The sequence below is a fragment of the Simochromis diagramma genome, unplaced genomic scaffold (assembly GCF_900408965.1).
Source record: "Simochromis diagramma unplaced genomic scaffold, fSimDia1.1 OVJJ01000293.1, whole genome shotgun sequence".
In the NCBI taxonomy this organism is placed as follows: domain Eukaryota; kingdom Metazoa; phylum Chordata; class Actinopteri; order Cichliformes; family Cichlidae; genus Simochromis; species Simochromis diagramma.
The window spans coordinates 16,425,553-16,442,641 of NW_024386801.1; the positions used below are offsets into that span (position 1 = coordinate 16,425,553).

Sequence of the window (17,089 nt, forward strand, 5' to 3'; positions counted from 1 at the left end):
ACAAATCTCTGGTTTAAAAAGCTTTGAAGTGTTTTCGCTACCAGTCATATCTTCCTGGGTTTCATGGAATGAATATTATGTACCACAGCTCTAATGTTCATTGCCAGCTGTTTTCCAGTGAAATATATTAGGTATGTACGAAACACCTACAACTTATCATTCTGCAACTTGATCATAGTTTTGTGGTACACCGAAGAAATTTTCCAAGAGCACATTCCCAGAGATTTTCATCATTTCCCCTAAATTTTTAATATGACTGGACAGCTTCATTCCAGTATTCAAGTTTTTCCTCCTTAATAATTCACCTTTAGCATTAAAGGGTCCTTGAAGTATGACGAAATTCAAAGTAGAAATGTTGTGGTTAAAAATACAAAACCATAATTGTGGTGTAACTCTGCATAAATCACATGTTCTTTGTGGTCGCCAAACCTTTCCAACAGAGTTCACTCCAACGCTGCTGGAACATTCAGTCTAACCAAAGTCTGTTTCTCAAACTAGATCAAGATCTAGATCAGTGTCAATACTTTGAAGTAGTCTGTGTGAAACAACCTTGTATGTCTTCTGATGTGTAGCAGTTTTTTGTTGTAATTGCTTTTGGGGGTGGCTAATTTTTACCCCTCTTCTCCGATGCTTTTCTCTGCCAGACTCTAGCTCGCTGAGCACAGTGGTGTCGGAGGCTTTTGTTCGTTTCTTCGTGGAGATGGTGGGCCACTACTCCCTCTTCATGGGTGGAACAGAGAGGGAGGAGGAGTCTGTCTCCTCCACCACCTTGCCCAGCCCCACTTCTTCCTCATCCTTTCAGCGTGAGGCCTTTCGCAAAGCAGTCACTTCCAAGAGTTTGAGAAGGTTTCTGGAGGTGTTCATGGAGACTCAGATGTTCACCGGCTTCATCCAGGAGAGAGATCTGCGCAGGCAAGGCCTCAGAGGTAATAAGCTATGAGCAATGTTAGTGCACTTTAACATTGTTAAAGTGTATCTGCTCCTTTGTGCAAGTAAGAACAGGATGAGCACTGCCAGAGCTACAAGATAACCTAGGCTACTCCACTGGTATGAATGTCTCTGCCTAAACAATCAGAAACAGAGTTCATGAGGATGGCCTGAGGGCTTGATGTCCTGTAGTCTGCTCTTTGCTCACTGCCCGACTGTCATTTGTTGTAGAGTACCAGAACTGGCAGTTCCTGTGCCCTGTGCTTTCTTACAGATGAGCATATGTGACTGATATGAAAGGGTCTGGAGAAGCTGTGGAGAATGTTATGCTGCTGTAACGTCATTCAGCATGACCGGTTTGGTGTGGGTCAGTGACGATCTGGGGGGGGTGTATCCATGTAGAGATGCACAGAGTTCTAGAGTCTAGGAACAGCAACGTATCTGCCATTATGTATCAGGATAAAATCCTTGGACGTATTGTCAGTCTCTACGCCGGCCCTGGACAATGCCCAGCCTCATGTGACAAGAGTATGTGGTTAGTTCTTGGAGGATGAAGGAATTGATACCATGGACTGACGCTCGTCTGACCTAAGTCCAAAAGAACACCACCAGGTTGCACTTCAGACTGTCCAAAAGTGATGCCCCAGTCCATATCTGGGAGGCAATCCCCCAGGACACCATTTGTCATCTGATTAGGAGCATGCCCTAACATTGTCAGGCATGAATACAAGCACATGGGTGCCATACATACTGCTGAGTACCATTTTGAGACTGCAATGAAATTTCAGCAAAATGTACTAGTCTGCTACATCATTTTTACACTTTGATTTGCAGAGTGTCTTTGAATTCATTTCCATCAAAGGATGTGGGGATGTTAGGAGTGAAAGGCATCATTTCATTCATACCCCATCACTCGGCCCATATTCGTACAGATATCCAGCAGTTTTTTTTTTTATTGAGATCTAAAGTGTTGCTTTTTTGAGCAATGATATTATGCTTTTTTTGGCCAAAAAATTAAGAAAATGATCAGAAACATTTCAGTGCACCGATGATTCGGACTTTGCTCTGACTTCAGTGTGAATTTGTAGTTGCATTTTGTATACCACGGCACATTTGACGAGTTCTTTTTTTCCCCTCCAGGTCTCTTTGAGGTGAGAGCACAAGAATATTTGGACTCGCTGCCTGGGAGTGAGCAAAGAGGGGTCAACAAGTTCCTGAAGGGCCTAGGTGAGAGTCTCTGCACAGCCTCAGGCAGCCAGCTTATCAGCTGATCAATTCATCATCTGTAAAATCCTCCAGTTTTTCTTTATGGAAACATGCTCTTTGTCTCAAATGTGTCTTCATGTAGATATGTTGCTTTTTCCAGGAAACAAGATGAAATTCCTTTCCAAGAAATGAGACTCGGAGTCATTGCTGAAAGCAGAACTAAAAGGAGGTGCAGTCCCTGGATACAGAGCATGCACAGATGGAGATGTGTCTTTGGGTTACAACAAATGAAGGCCCCTGAATGGAACTGGACTCATATGTAGTGCTTAGCATGAAGAGCTGGTTTAGCTCTCAGCTTCATCGCCGACGATTCTGTCAGTGTTGGATGGGGTTTACTTAGCGTGCTCCAAAACTCCCCACAAACACGATAAAGCAACAGTGTCTGGTCTTACAGTCTAAATGTTTTACAGATTACACTAATCTCCTACAGTGTATTACAGTATAACACAGTGTAAATGTCTTAGGAACAGTGTTCTCATCACTAACTTCAACTGTAAACCTGTAAGGAGGAGTGTCCCTTAAGATCCAGTTTTGTACAATATTGTCCTATACATTCCATGTATTTTCTATAGGAACTTCTATAAATGCAATAGTACAACTTCTTTGTCAACAGGAGGCTGTTAAGTTAATTTATATTGCTTTTTTGTTTTGTTTTTTTAGACCAACTTAATCTCTTGTTTTAATTTCTTTTAAATGAGTCCAAAGGAATCTCCTGTAGTTTCTAATACACTTTATTTAACAGAGTCTAGACTGTTTGTAGACCACTTTGGATTGTTGGGTATACGTGCCACTGTTTTAATTAAATGTACTGTTGATGGACGCTATTGTACCGATAAACACGTACTGATCAAAAGGAAATCAATGTGAATATGCCTGTCAGTAAAGGATGTGGGCCTCAGCTGATGAATTGTGTTTGTCTTAGGCCAATTAGTATCAGTATGTTTCACAAAAACAACTAAGGTTGCCTTAATATGATCGAACATACAATGAAACTTCATAAATAAAGTGATTTGATTTAGACAAACGACTCCTGTTCTTCAAATCCCATTCCTGTGTTTTGGCAGCTTTACTCAATTAATCCATAATTTTCTGCTTATATTATCACTTTTTTGAAGACATAAAGTTATGAAGTGGTTTTAGTCTCCACTGACTAGCCAACAAACCAGTGTAATTTCTAAGAGGTTTCAGATTCAGACTTTTCTTTACATTATAGAAACTTATATATACACACACAGGATGCTGTCTAAGAATTTGGCAGGAGCCAATGCATGAGCAAGAAACTTAGCCAGTCTTCTAGATCTATGCGGTTTTTAAAAGTTAAACACAGAGGCTATAAAACTGACAATATGGAGATCAATATGAAGATCTGTTTATCTCTCTCTCTCTCTTTCTCATATATCTATATCTGTCTATCTATATACATATACATATATATGTATACATATATATATAGAAATATATCCAAGAAAGGATGTCCAGTATGAAGTGTTGGACAGCATCAGGCCCCCACATGGTTCACGCCTACTGGCTGAAGAAGCTGACTGCACTCCACGATAGTCTGGCAGTACCAAAGAACCAGCTGCTAGTCGATGAGAGACACCCAGAATGGCTAACCAAAGGCCGGACAGTCCTGATCCCCATGGACCCCCAGAAGGGACCAGTCCCATCCAAACACCGGCCAATAACTTGCCCAAGTGCCACAAGCTCCTGTCAGGCATCATAGCGGTGAATGGGGCACAATACATGAGAGGGGCCCAGAAAGGAATTGGCAAGAATACCAGAGGTGCAAAACACCAGCTACTGGTAGACCAAGCAGTCAGCTGAGACAGCAAGACTAGGCTGACCAAGCTGTGCACTGCCTGGATTGATTACAACAAGGCCTATGACTCGATGCCCCACACCTGGAATGCCTATACAAGATCAACAGGACCCTAAGAGCTTTCTCAAGAAGCCCATTGAGTTCTCAGGAACTCAATGGGGATGTGGTATACAACACTAGAGGCCAACTTCAAGCCCATAGCACAAGTCATCATCAAGTACCGGATCTACCAAAGGGATGCGCTGTCCCCACTGCTGTTCTGCACAGTCCTGAACCTCCTCAGTGAGATCATTGACAGGACTGGCTACGGATACAGACTACGGAATGGAGCAATCATCAGCCACCTCCTCTGCATGGATGACATCAAGCTGTATACCAAAAGTGAATGAGACACAGAGTCACTGATCCACACCACCAGGACTGTACTGAAAGACAGCACGGAGGCACTAATCATGGCAGAACAGGAACAAGCTCTGAGTACAAGATCCATAGAGGCTGGGGTCTATCACACCAGGCAAGACCCCAGGTGCAGGCTGTGTAAAGATGCCCCTCAGACAATCCAGCACATAACAGCAGGGTGCAAGATGCTAGCAGGCAGGGCATACATGGAACACCATAACCCAGTGGCCGGCATGTGTATACAGAAACATCTTTGCCATCTATGGCCTAGAAGTCCCTAGGTCAAAATGTAAGATGCCCCCTAGGGTGGTCAAGAATGACCGAGTTAAGATCCTGTGGGACTTCCAGATACAGACAAACAAAATGGTGATGGCCAACCAACTGGACATAGTAGTGGTAGACAAGCAGAGGAAGACGGCCGTAGTGATAGACACTAGCGATACGAAATGACAGCAACATCTGAAAGAAGGAACATGAGAAGCTGGAGAAGTACCAAGGGTCAGAGAAGAGCTCGAGAAGATGTGGAGTGTGAAGGTAACAGTAGTCCCAGTGGTAATCGGAGCATTCGGTGCAGTCACTCCCAAGCTAGGCGAGTGGCTCCAGCAGATCTCAGAAACAAATCCGAGATCTCTGTCCAAAAGAGCACAGTCCTTGGAACAGCTAAGATACAGTGCAGGACCCTCAAGCTCCCAGGCCTCTATTAGAGGACCCAAGCTTGAAGGATTGACTGCCCACAGGGGCGAAAGGGGAATTAAAAAAAAAAAAAGTTTCAAAATCCTATGTAACCTTGTTTTGAAGTTATTGCATTCACAAGATTTTCAGAAAACGACCTCTCACCTTGACCTTGACCTTGATGTCACTGAGATTCAAGATTTTTAGTAGATACACCTAGAGTATCGATTTAGAGCTCCTACTTCGCTCCATTCTCAAGTTAACCTATTTGCAAACTTGGGTGTCCATGTCACCCACCCACCAACAGCCTTTTACATACTTTTATCACCAACATCACTCACATTTTTTTTTATTGTTGTTGTTAATCTTTGAAACAAAAATTTTATTGCGCCTAATTTGACATTGCCTCTGCTTTCTGTGTACTTATACATAACCAGGACATCACCAAGAATGAACTCTTCCTATATTACCAAGTGCAGCTTGTCCAAATGAACATGACTGTGAGTCTTAAAAACAGTACGGCTAAAATAAACCCCAGGTTACAATCTTTAGAGAGAACTGTGATGTCTTTCCACTGAACGAACACACGCACCACCCAGAATGTCCAGCAGGGGGCTCTGTTACCCAGTTCAAGTTATTCCGCATATGTAGCCTTGGAAGAGTCCAAAGTTCAGAATTACATCTCAGACAATTATGCCTCCAGGCCTTTAATGACTTGCACAATATACCCGAGTCTAACAATATTATCGCCTTTTGGTCTGATCATGTGACATAATAAGCAAACTAGAGCTGAAAAGCAAAAGGTTACAAGTTATATGGGGGGGAAAAAACTTTTGAAAAAAAGATAGCCATCTTGGATAGACATTAATATGGGCAATTTATTTTTAAAGACATGTTTAATATTGTTTCTTTAGTATAATAAGACATAAGGCCTGGAGAGTATAAATTTAATAGCAGCGCTTAAGGTAGCTTTATCTGTTCAGGTGTATCACAAGTGATAGAAATACGGTGGATAAAATATATGCACTTATTATTCAACAAGTCAAAGTGCAATAGTGATTCCTTATAGCAGGCAAAAAAATGTTGAGCCCCTATAGTATGGATCTGAAATATTACATTTGTGGCAACGGTCGTTCATTGTACCTGATATAAAGCTTAATAAAATTTGAAGGATTAAACCAGTGATTTCAGTTACAGTGGGAATCCAGTGTAACACGCTTGTCCTATAAATGGTGTGTTTGTACACCCATTGTCAGTGTTCATGAAGAAGTTGAGTGCTATAATATTGTGTATCCTTTCTGTTTGAGTTCTCTTTAAATTATTCTTCTTAATGCCATGCTCTTCCACCCTTTCCTCTCCTTTCTGAGCCCTCCTCTTCCTCTCCCCCTTTTCGTCATTACGTGTTGGCCGGTCAGACCTCCTCGCGCCCTCCCCTCCTCTGTCTCCCCCCCTCCTCCTTCCCTCCCTGGGTCTTTTTCTCTGGCTTTTTCCAGGCTTCATGTCATACCACGGCTAATTCCTGAAATTCCTGCCCTCCTCTCGCTTCAAACAAGCGGCTTCAGGAAGGAGACGAGGCAGCAGAAAACAAACAAAGAGGGAAAAAAATAAGAAGAAAACCCCCTACGGACTCCTTATTTTATTTTTAAAAAAAAATCATAATAATAAAATAAAATACTACTCTACCTGCCCGCCTGCCTGCCTGCCGGACTGCTAACAGGAGTTTGACCAGGTAAGCCGGTGCAAATGTTTCACAGTTTTCTGAGTGTTGAGCGCTGTTCAGGTTTCAGTTGCGGGGTCTGTCGGAGTGAAACTTTCAGTTTGTTGAACAATGTGGATGTGAAGTCAGTTGTTTGAGCGCCTTCTCTCTGAATCAGCTCACACTCGCTGTCGGAGACAACATTCCATAAATTACTCGCATTTCTTCGCTGGAATTCCTGCATTTTCCCCCCTTCTTTTAATTCCAGCGGTGGAGTAAGTGAGCTCTGACTTCCTGTGCTTTAGCCGGAACCTTTCTCCTTCTCTCTCTCTTTCTTTTTTTTTTTTTTTTTTAGTGTGAGGGAATAACGTCAGGGCTGTGCGGTCAAACATTAGCGCCCGTCTGGGTAAAGTTTTACTCCGGGATCATTCAAACGGTGTATTTATTAACCCGCAGGATTAATTAAGTTTTCTGCCCTCCACCACTCCCCTTCTTTTCTTCTCAACAAGTGTGAGTAGTGTGTAAGTGTTTTGACAGGGTAGTGTCTTCTCAGTCTGCTATTGATTGAATTGTATTTAAGTGTGATTAAAAGCTGGGATAAATGATGTCATCAGTGGGACGATTAGGTAGAACTTCAAGTAGAATCGTAGTAGCAAAATAAAAAAAAATTGCTTCGTGTCTTTTTAAACTATAATTTATTATGTCATGAACTGTGGGACTCCCGATGTTTTTTTTATTTTATTTTATTTTTTAAATGTCTAATATATTTGTTTAGTTCGGCAAATAGGCTACAGTCAGCGGGATTAAAGACATGACGTGTTTTGCATGTATGCATTTACCCTGCGCTCTAGATTATAATCAAAGCAGTTTTTTGGCCATTTAAAATATCTGTTATGTTATATTTGTTGCCGTTTCTGCTGCTCTCTTGACCAAGTCTGTCTCGAAAAAGAGTTTTGAAATCTCAGACTTTTTAAAGGATGTATAAAAATCACTTGAACAAACAATGATTGTAGCTTCTACCTTGTGGACAGAAGGGTTCTTAGATGACTTGATATCATTCACGAGGGATCTGCTTTGATGCCTTACAGGTCGACAAGCCATTTACAGCAGTTTAATTACTGCCAATTACTTTTTTTTATTTTTTTTATTTTTTTGAATACTGGTGTTGTGCAAAAAAAGTGATCAACTGTCAAAAGTCATTTCCGATGTTTGTGTGTGTGTGTGTGTGTGTGTTTTAATGTAATTTTTAAAATATCTACCAAATTGCTTATATTGGTAACTTGAATGTAGTCAGGATAAAGAAATGACATGTCTCCTTGGTATCTTTATGATTGTGCTTTATTGTCTTTTTTGGTTGTTTAAATGTCCCACAGAACTGTGATGTTGTATTTTTTGCAGTCTCTGCCTTCCTCTGGGCCAGATCTCTTTTTTAAAAAAGACATTTTAATGTTCTTTTTGGCTAAAATGACTTGATATCATTCATTAGAGATATGGGGTTGTTGTTTTTTTTGTTGTGTTTTTTTACTTTTTGGCACATATGTAAGAGGTAAGATGGAGCTGTCATTTGCTTTTTAGTGTATATCCACTTAATAGTTGTAGTCATGCTTTAAGGCGTAATGTAATCATCATAGTGTTGCACACTGAAGAGGAGTTGAGTTCAGCTTTTAACAGTTGTGTAAATCATTACAAGACTTGTTCTCATACTCTTTATTTTCAAAGAAGCTGTACCTGAAAAAATAAAAATAAATGGAAATAAACAAGCAGAGAAGAAGCCCTGCGTATTTGCACTTAAGCAAAATCCAAAAATACAGTGTAATTAGTTGCTGTACACTGCGTCAATGCACACATACTCCTCAGCTTTTAGTGGTGGTAGTAATGAAGTTTAAAATAGTTATGCAGTTCTACTTTATGTGTGTATTTGATTTGGCAGCTCAAAGTTTTGCAGATTATGACAAATTGGTGTGATGTGAATCACAAAAACAGCATGTAGTGTGGTAAACCTCTTAGAGTTAGAAAGCACCAGCTACAACTGTCTGCACTCATCAACGCACTATATTGTCTAAATTCTCGTTACACTGTAATGCATCAGCAGCGGTGTATCAGTCAACACAAGATGTAAATGTGGTTTGGATAGGAGGCCTTCATGCTTATGCTGGATTATAGATTCTGGATTATGTTTCTTTTTGTAATACCCACAGTGACATGGGAATCTGTGGAACTGCTAGAAATGAAATACAAGAAAAGAAAATCTACACAAAGCAATTTTATAGTGTATAAGTCTCTATTAATAGGTGAGCTGTGAAAACGATCTTTAAAAAAAACCCAAAAAACTAGTTTGCAAAGCTTTATTGATGTTTTCAGTTAAGTGTGTGTGTGTGTACAGTGTGTACAGTGGCTGGGACAATTGCATTTAAGCAGCTTTGCTTCAAAGCGAAAAGAAAAAAAGTATTTCATATTATTATTTTTGTCTCAATTTCTGATTTTAGCTTTACTGCTGTGTCCATTTTGGCTCATCCAGATGAATACCTGTCATGTCCCTTAGGTCAGGCTGCTAAACACACAAAAAGGTCCTATCAAGACTTGTTGATTAGTTTGTCTGTTCTGGGCTACTGTAGAAACATGGTGGTATCTACCATGGATCGATTCCCTGGCTACTCTGAAGTGCATGTCGAAGTATCCTTGGGCAGGATACTGAACCCTGAGTTGCCCCTGATGAATCCATCATCAGTGTGTATGAGTGTTACACAAAGCAGTTATAGAAAAATGCATGAATGTGTGTGTCATTGAGTGAATGAGGTTTGTAGTGAAAGTTTTGAGTCCATTCACTCACTACTTCGCAAAGGAGAACAGAACTAATAGAACCAAAGCAGTTCCTGTTTTCAGGTATTAATACACAAAGCAAAGCATGCTTATAAATACTTTATTCCTTTCCTCCTGCATATCCACCAAAATCCTACACACCGGATCTTTAAAACAATAAAAAATACTCAGATTTCAACCGTATGTGTGTATTATAGACTTTTCATTGTTCAATATATTTTAATACATGTACAGTTCAGAGTGTGGATCGTGTGTGTGTGTGTGTGTTATGGTGTTTGTAGGTCAGCTGAGTGAGTATATTTTTCAGAGGAGCAACAGGTGTGAAGGAGCAGCAGTGACTGTGATGGAAGGGTAAAAATCACACCTGCCAGAGCCTCCTCTGAAGAGTCTGGCAGCTAGAGGAGTTGGCCTTTCTGTTTTCAAGGCTTTGGGTTCACTCTTGTCCCAGACACATGAATTATAATGTAATCTGAACTCTAAGGTTGCTTTGTTCACACTGGAGTAGCATTTGTGTGCATGTGGGTGGATGTGGCTGGGCCTAGAGGTGGATGTGTTTGTGTGTTTGTGTGGGTGAATGAGTGGAACGAGAGGGGAGGTTAAAAAAGGTATGTGTTCAAGAAGAGAAATATGTGCGCTTTCATCCTTGTTTGGGAATCATTGTGTGTTTGTGTGTGCATAGCTGCCCTGAGACAGGTCCTCTCCACAGTGGAGGAGTTTCTTTTTTTTTTTTTCCTGTACTCATCCCACATAGCGATCATTCCTCCTCCGCTTGCACGAGAAAAACGAATAATGCCTCAGATATGAGCCTTGTAGAACAAAGACTTTTTGCACAACCCTCCCCTCCTTTTCTGCTAACGCTGCTGAGCACCCGTAGCACTGTGCAGTGTGTGTCTGTGTTGTCTATTGATTCCAGCCAGTCTGATAAATCTTTACATTTGGATTATCTGGGATTCATATGAAAGACCTCAGCTCTTTTCCCCAGTGGCATGTAGAAAGGGCAGAAGTTAAGTCTTGAGGAGCGTTAACTGTGGGATTCTGTATTATAATAGCAAATTAACAAAAGAAGGAAAAGTCTTTACCAGCCCTCATCATGTTCAAGCAGTTACGGAAGCATTTACACCTTGGACTGTTGAGAACAACCACTCCACTAACTTTTGGCAGCTTAACATACCGCATGTTATTAGTGTTAATAGTTTGTTGTCATTACCTGCTTATCAGCCCAGCATTTGGAGCCCCCTGTTTTACTTAGTTTAAACCCACCATGACTGATTTTATTTGCACAGCTTCCTGTCGCCACAAGTCTACAAGACTCTTGATTGATGCTGGGAATTTAGAGCAGCCTGCTGCAGGTGAACGCTACATCTGGCTGCAAGCGGTGAGACCAAATGATCATAGAGGGGTTGTGGACTGTGCAACCAGGCAGAGCTGTCAGATGATCATTTTGACTTTAAGTGCTAATCAGTCAACTGATCAATATATCGACGGGATGATTGTGAAAACAACCTTTGGCTGCTGCCTGTGATGTGTAAATATACTGTGAGGGGTTTACATTGCCGTATCAAAGTCGTCCTTTTATGTCTAATATGCAAAATATGCAAAAGCCACTGTGTTTGTTTAGTGTGTGGAGCTCGGAGACTCCCGCTGGGGCAGCCCAGTGGGACTCGGTGCCAGAGAACACGTGCTCTCAGCAAAAACCTAACAAAACAAACCTGTTTGCAGCCAGAGGCTCTCACTGCCACTTCATTTCTATCAAGCCTTTTTGCCAGAATGTTTCCTGCCTGTCTTTACATTCCCGGCCCGATTAGTGGAGATTGCGACCACTTCAGCACAACGCACACACTCGCACACAGACACACTCTGTGAGTGTAGCAAGTACTGTGACTTCTGGATATCTACACAGTATCTGTCTCAGTCTCTGTGTCCCTGTGTGGCGTCATGCTCACAGTAACACTGCTAATAGGTGAAAATTGTTTCCTTCTGAAGAAGATGAGGTTTTACGCTAAAACCACTAAGATGAAGCTCGGGGTGCAATTAAAATAATCAGGACATTACCAAAGTCATTAGCAGTGTCTGTCAGTACAGTGTTTCCAATAACTAGTGTGAAATTTCCATCTGAGCCAAAGTGTTGAACTGCACAGCTGATTGACGTTGTTTATAAAAAGCCGCCCTGCTTGCCCACCTGGCTGGCTCTGGTCCAGAACAACCTGAGGCTCATCTACCTGCAGCTGCTTGTTCCTCATGTTTTACAATATGTGTCAGTATGTGTGTCAGAGGGAAGGTTTCATTGTTTCTGTGTATGTGTGCCTCAGCCTTGCATACGACCCTGCTCTGATAAAGTCTTTGTTAGCGTTTTAACTTGTGTATGTGTGGGCATATTTTTGTTTTTGTGTGTCCCAAGTGTGTTTTTTTTCCCCTTCTGTCTCACAAGGTTTAACCATGACTGGGTTTGCTTAGTTGGTCAGTGTGTACAGTTGTGTAAAGGAGTCGGGGCAGCCAAGGGGTTACGTGGCCCCTTGACCACAGCACCAGCTGGGGGATTATCCCGTTGAGCAGATCCAGGGTAGAGGGGCCACGCTGGGGCTGGTCTGGAGGCGTGAGGGAGGGGAGAGGGCTGTTTTAAGGCATGGCTTAGGTTAATTAACCTCCTGGACGCTTCGAGAGAGGCACAGAGCTCCACACTAATGGTTTATGGCCCCCACAGTTCTCACTTTGACATGCAGTGACCCTGAACTGGAGTTGTGTTTAGTTTAAAATCACGTTCATAAACAATAGAAATGTCACACTGGGATTATATCTGTCAGTTTCAGAAAGTTTAGTTTTATTGCAACCCATTAGCTCTTGACTAGCTGGTGAGCTTGTGATCGAGATTACAGCTTACATAAGCTTTTTAACTAGTTTGAGTTATGTGAGGGATTTAATTCAGAAAACTTAGGTTGGATAAGGCTGGAGGGATCGTTTAAGCGAGCCATGTTATGTGACTTGGTTTCCTAGTTTTCTTCTTAATGGCAATAGCTCTGTTAAAATCTGTGGATAAACTAACGCCACTCCGTTACACCGCACATGTCACACAGATGCTTGGCTAGGCCGAGTATTTTTTAAGCATACGTTATAAAAGCAGTGCCACTTTGACCTTCACAGCGTCACAAGAGAAGATCTGTTAACTAGTTGATTATGAACAATGTCACACTTTGAGTGCAGGGTCAGGTCAGATTTTTTTTCCTTGAGGGTTATCCAGAGTTCAAAGGTTTGACTCCTGTTTACAAATGAATCATCAACCGGACACACAGCAAGTGCGTTATGCATTTTATTAATGATTAAATCTTTAAAATGGCAATTTATAGAGATGAAACCATGAAACCTTATCCAATGGATGCTTCAAATGCTTCTTTCACAAACCCTAATCCTAAGTAGAACCGTTTTCCTGAATCCTTTTTATATTTTAAACGTCAGAATTAAACACTGAGAAGAATTGCTCATAAGTTTGTGTATGGACAGTCTGCTCCCTTAGTAAATATGGCATACTGCTTTTAGTGTTTTCTGACTTTTTGCTTTTCATGTGTTGGAGTTTGTGTGGGTTCAAGTTGTTTTTAAAATCTATATCCGTTGTTGTTTGTACACATGTAAGTTCATGCGCGTGTAAGAAACAGAAATTGATGGGGCCGAATGGCTGACTGGCCGGACGCCTTGCAGGAAGCTTTGTGGAACATCGGGGGGCTCAGAGGAAGTGCAGGGGTGGGGAGAGCAGGGGGTGGGGGATGGCTGGAGAGTCTTACTCACTCCCCAGATCTCTTGCCAATCACAGCCTTTTTTGTTTGAGATCCTTGTACTCTCTCAACACACGTTCAGGTTTGGCGTTATAACTGACGTAATGGTCACCGCTTTTCTCGTTGCTGCCCTAAATGGCCATGGAGAGCACCGGCAGGAAAAAAGTCAGTGACACAAGCCCGTGTTTGTATTGACTCATGAGTGCGGAGCTCTTTCTTCGCCGCGTCCTACTATTGTGGCCGTTCTCCCGTTTTTCTCCTCCTTCTCCATTTGTCAAGAGGAAGCGGTGGAGCCGACAACTGTCTCATTCTCCCCTCCCAAATATACATAAGGGCTGTGTGCATATCCTAAAGAAATTGGTGCGTAGGGAAAACAGGATGTGAATCTGCTGCGACTCAAACATCCCTACACTGTCACCCTTCCCTCTGGATTTCAGCACTGTTTAGAAGTTTGTTTGTTTTTCCCCCCTGTCGCAAACAGTCACAGGAATGCATAAGTTAATCGTTTTAATAACTCATCTTGTTGTTACAACACTCTTACACCCCAAACAATGCATAAACACATTGATTAGGACCTCAGCTGAGGATTTTAATAACACAGTCACTTATAGCGCTGATGAAGAAATGGACAATCCTTAAAAAAGCCCCATGGCTTTAATATCCTGCTGTGATTCCACTTGGCATGTGGGTCTAAGTGTGTCTGAGGATGCAACTTGCAACGTGACGCAACTTTAATGTGTCTTCTCATTTGTCACACCCCTCCTCTCCTCCAACACCACATGCCCTCCGTTATTTGTTTTCATGTTGGCATTAAACTTATTATTAATCTTTTTTTTCCCCAGTGAGGGTTAGCAGATGTTGAGCTGATGTGATGTAATAATGGCCCTAATGTAGCAGCTAGGTTGCTAATAGTGTAGCTAAGAACTGGGTCTCAGTGACATTTCCTCAACATGATTCACTTTTCTGAAGATATTATGAAGACATGAAGATATTTGCTCAGTATTAAGAAAATAATAACATCCCACTGCCCCTTACATCTTCAGCATATCCCTTTTGCTTTCCATCCCTGTGATCTGTTGATGATGCTGTTGTAAATCAACATTTAGTACTTAAGCATCAGTTAGCTACTGAAAAAAAGCGAGCAGAAACAGAATAGAAATGTTAAATTGCAATTAAAAAAGTTTTTTTAAAGGTGCCGTGTAATTTCAAACTGCAGCTTTTCAAACAGCTCCAAAAATTTGTCACAAAATGTTTCTGTGAGCTAAATGTACAGTTTCTCCAGTGTAGCTGCTCAGCTAGTATATTTTTCTAAGCTTTCAATTTTATTGTCCTGATTTATTAGTTTTAATTCCGATATTGGATATTGTGTTTTTGTGAAATGTCATGAAAAATAAGTTGTTACTAGTTTTGTGTTATTCACTGGTTACCAGGCACTTTAGTCCAGGCTACCTTTTATACTAACTTTGTAGTGTCTAGGTGATCGAAATCTGCCATGTAGCTCACTTAAGATCTGCTTATATCAGTTGTCAAAATCCACAAAGAGCAGTGATGTCGGATTAGCAACACAAATCAGCTGATCACATTCTGTACACAAAGAACATTGTACTGGAATGCACAAAACACATTATTATGTGACTCTTTTCTGGTTAATTCTGCGTTGCTACACCTGATCTTCAGGTTCCCCAACGCACCGAAGTCCATTTTAACCCCTGTTTCTAAATGAAAGAACTAAGATTTTGAATAATGGTCTTTATAGGCTGTGTGTGGTAACTGTTGTAGCTGCTGACCATGTCCATAAGCTGAATAAATGATAAAATGATAAAATATTAGTTAATAACAGTCATTGGTTTTGTGAAATGCTTATCATAGGAAATGTTCTATTGTTGCTGTTTTAGTAACAGCACAAATGATATCAAACGTTTGAAAGCATACATATAAGTGGTTGTCCTTGTTAGATAACAAAAAACACTATTGTTATCTCCACACTATTTTGGAAATAATGTAAAATCATTAAAACATTTTGTGTAAACTGACAGAGCACCACTTCAATTTTTTCCCCTTCTGCCTTTCTTTTCTGTCCTGCCACATCCAGACGCAGCATCACCATCACACCTGTGCAGTTCATACAGACAGAATTGCTCCCTGCGGACACCTCGATCTCCTTCCGCGTCCATCTACCACAAAGCTCAGACCCTCCACCACTCGCTCTGTGGTCCTCTCTCTGTCATCCCACCACGTCTGCGGAGTGGGTGCCAGCTCCCTCCCCCAGGGGTGGGAGTGAGGAGCTGGGGGACGGACTCGACAAACCCCTAGAGAATGATGCCGAGGGTGTGTGGAGCCCTGACATCGAGCAGAGCTTCCAGGAGGCCCTGGCCATCTACCCACCCTGTGGCCGTAGGAAGATCATCCTCTCAGATGAGGGCAAGATGTACGGTACGCCCATCTCTATAGTCTACTCTCATCCTGAAGGACAGGATGATGTTCTCATGTGCACCAGGGTTGAGGATAATTCTCCTTAAATTAAACAAGTCAAGAAGTCTCCGATTTGATTTAACACTATGTTACACTTTCAGACACACAGGTCCTTAATGCATAGTGTATCATATTTGATACACAGAGTCTTTATGAGTTGTTAAGACTTCTACATCATTGGTGTGTGCTTTTATTTCTTTTCTCTCCGAAAAAAATCTACAACTCTATAATATGTTTTCAAGTGCTAAACTGCAAAAAAAAAAATGCTGGATGTAGCAAATATGAGACAAATTAAAACATATATATAGAAATGGATGATTTTTTAAGTTTGTCAGGAAGTTTAATAAGCACTCCCCCCTCAAAAAGAATTTTATGGCAATTAATTCACAGTTGAGGCTTTAAAGGGTTAAGCCATATTCACTTGCTATATATATATATGCACTCTTGACTCTTGACAACCATGCAAATCATTTGGCTTACTTAGACACTCAGAAATGGGCATGTCACAGCTGACCTTTTTATATTATAGACTAGGGGTGTCAAACATAAGGCCCTGGGAACTTAATCAGCCTGGCAAAGACTCCGGCAACAACAAAAACCTTCTGCTTTATAAATACAGAACAGTCTGGGCAACGAACCTTTTCTTTAATTTTACACATTTATTTCTCAAGATTTAGGTCCAAAGATTTCTGCAGCATTTCTTTAGCATTTAAAAAAACTGAGATGAAATTACATTTCTTTTTCTCATATTGACATTTCTCAGGGATTAAACTACTTTACACTGAAAGAAAGGGGATTTTTTACTGGTCTTGCCACTTAAGATCAAAGTGAGCTGTATGTGGCTCATGATGTAAGATGCATTTGACATCCGTGGCAAGAGTGTTAAAGTATTAAATTTATAAATTAAGAATGATTTTTTTTTTTTTTTTACATTCACAACACAAATGTTGGTCATGGCATATAAAGCAAATAGTGTGAAGGTATGAATTAGATTTTGCCTCAACAGAAAAGACAGCTGAGGTGGGATCCAAATTCTTTGACTGTGCTAAATGTGCTGTTTGAATAATATATTGATTAATATACAGTTAACTTTTCTGATGCATTCAAAGCTGTGAGAAATTAATGTGTTCATTGCTGGTTTGTCAGTAACATAATGATTTCTTGTAACTGGACTATTGTGAAAATCCACCTGTGAGCCTCTTTGAATACTTCCAAACCTTTATAACTTGTTGTGGGGCAAAAAGAGATAAATAT

At 41.0% G+C, this 17,089-nt stretch overlaps 2 protein-coding genes across 3 annotated transcripts in view; both read left to right on the forward strand.

The window, feature by feature from the left end:
* Positions 1–3,217, forward strand: part of si:dkey-82f1.1 (DENN domain-containing protein 2A) — a 32,705-nt gene extending 29,488 nt beyond the window's left edge. The window contains exons 18-20 of the mRNA XM_040026200.1: positions 645–926; positions 2,068–2,154; positions 2,294–3,217. Of these exons, the coding sequence (XP_039882134.1) occupies positions 645–926; positions 2,068–2,154; positions 2,294–2,325 (401 nt within the window). The 3' untranslated portion in view covers positions 2,326–3,217. The remainder of the gene's footprint in view (positions 1–644; positions 927–2,067; positions 2,155–2,293) is intronic.
* Positions 3,218–6,494: 3,277 nt separating this feature from the next.
* LOC120730087 (transcriptional enhancer factor TEF-3-like) overlaps positions 6,495–17,089 on the forward strand; it is a 35,218-nt gene continuing 24,623 nt past the window's right edge. Inside the window, exon 1 of one of the 2 annotated variants that reach the window (XM_040026205.1) lies at positions 6,495–6,812. The gene's annotated coding sequence lies outside the window, so the exon portion shown is untranslated. Of the gene's footprint in view, positions 6,813–15,680; positions 15,792–17,089 lie in introns of those variants that run through there. The other variant, XM_040026204.1, reaches the window with a different exon arrangement.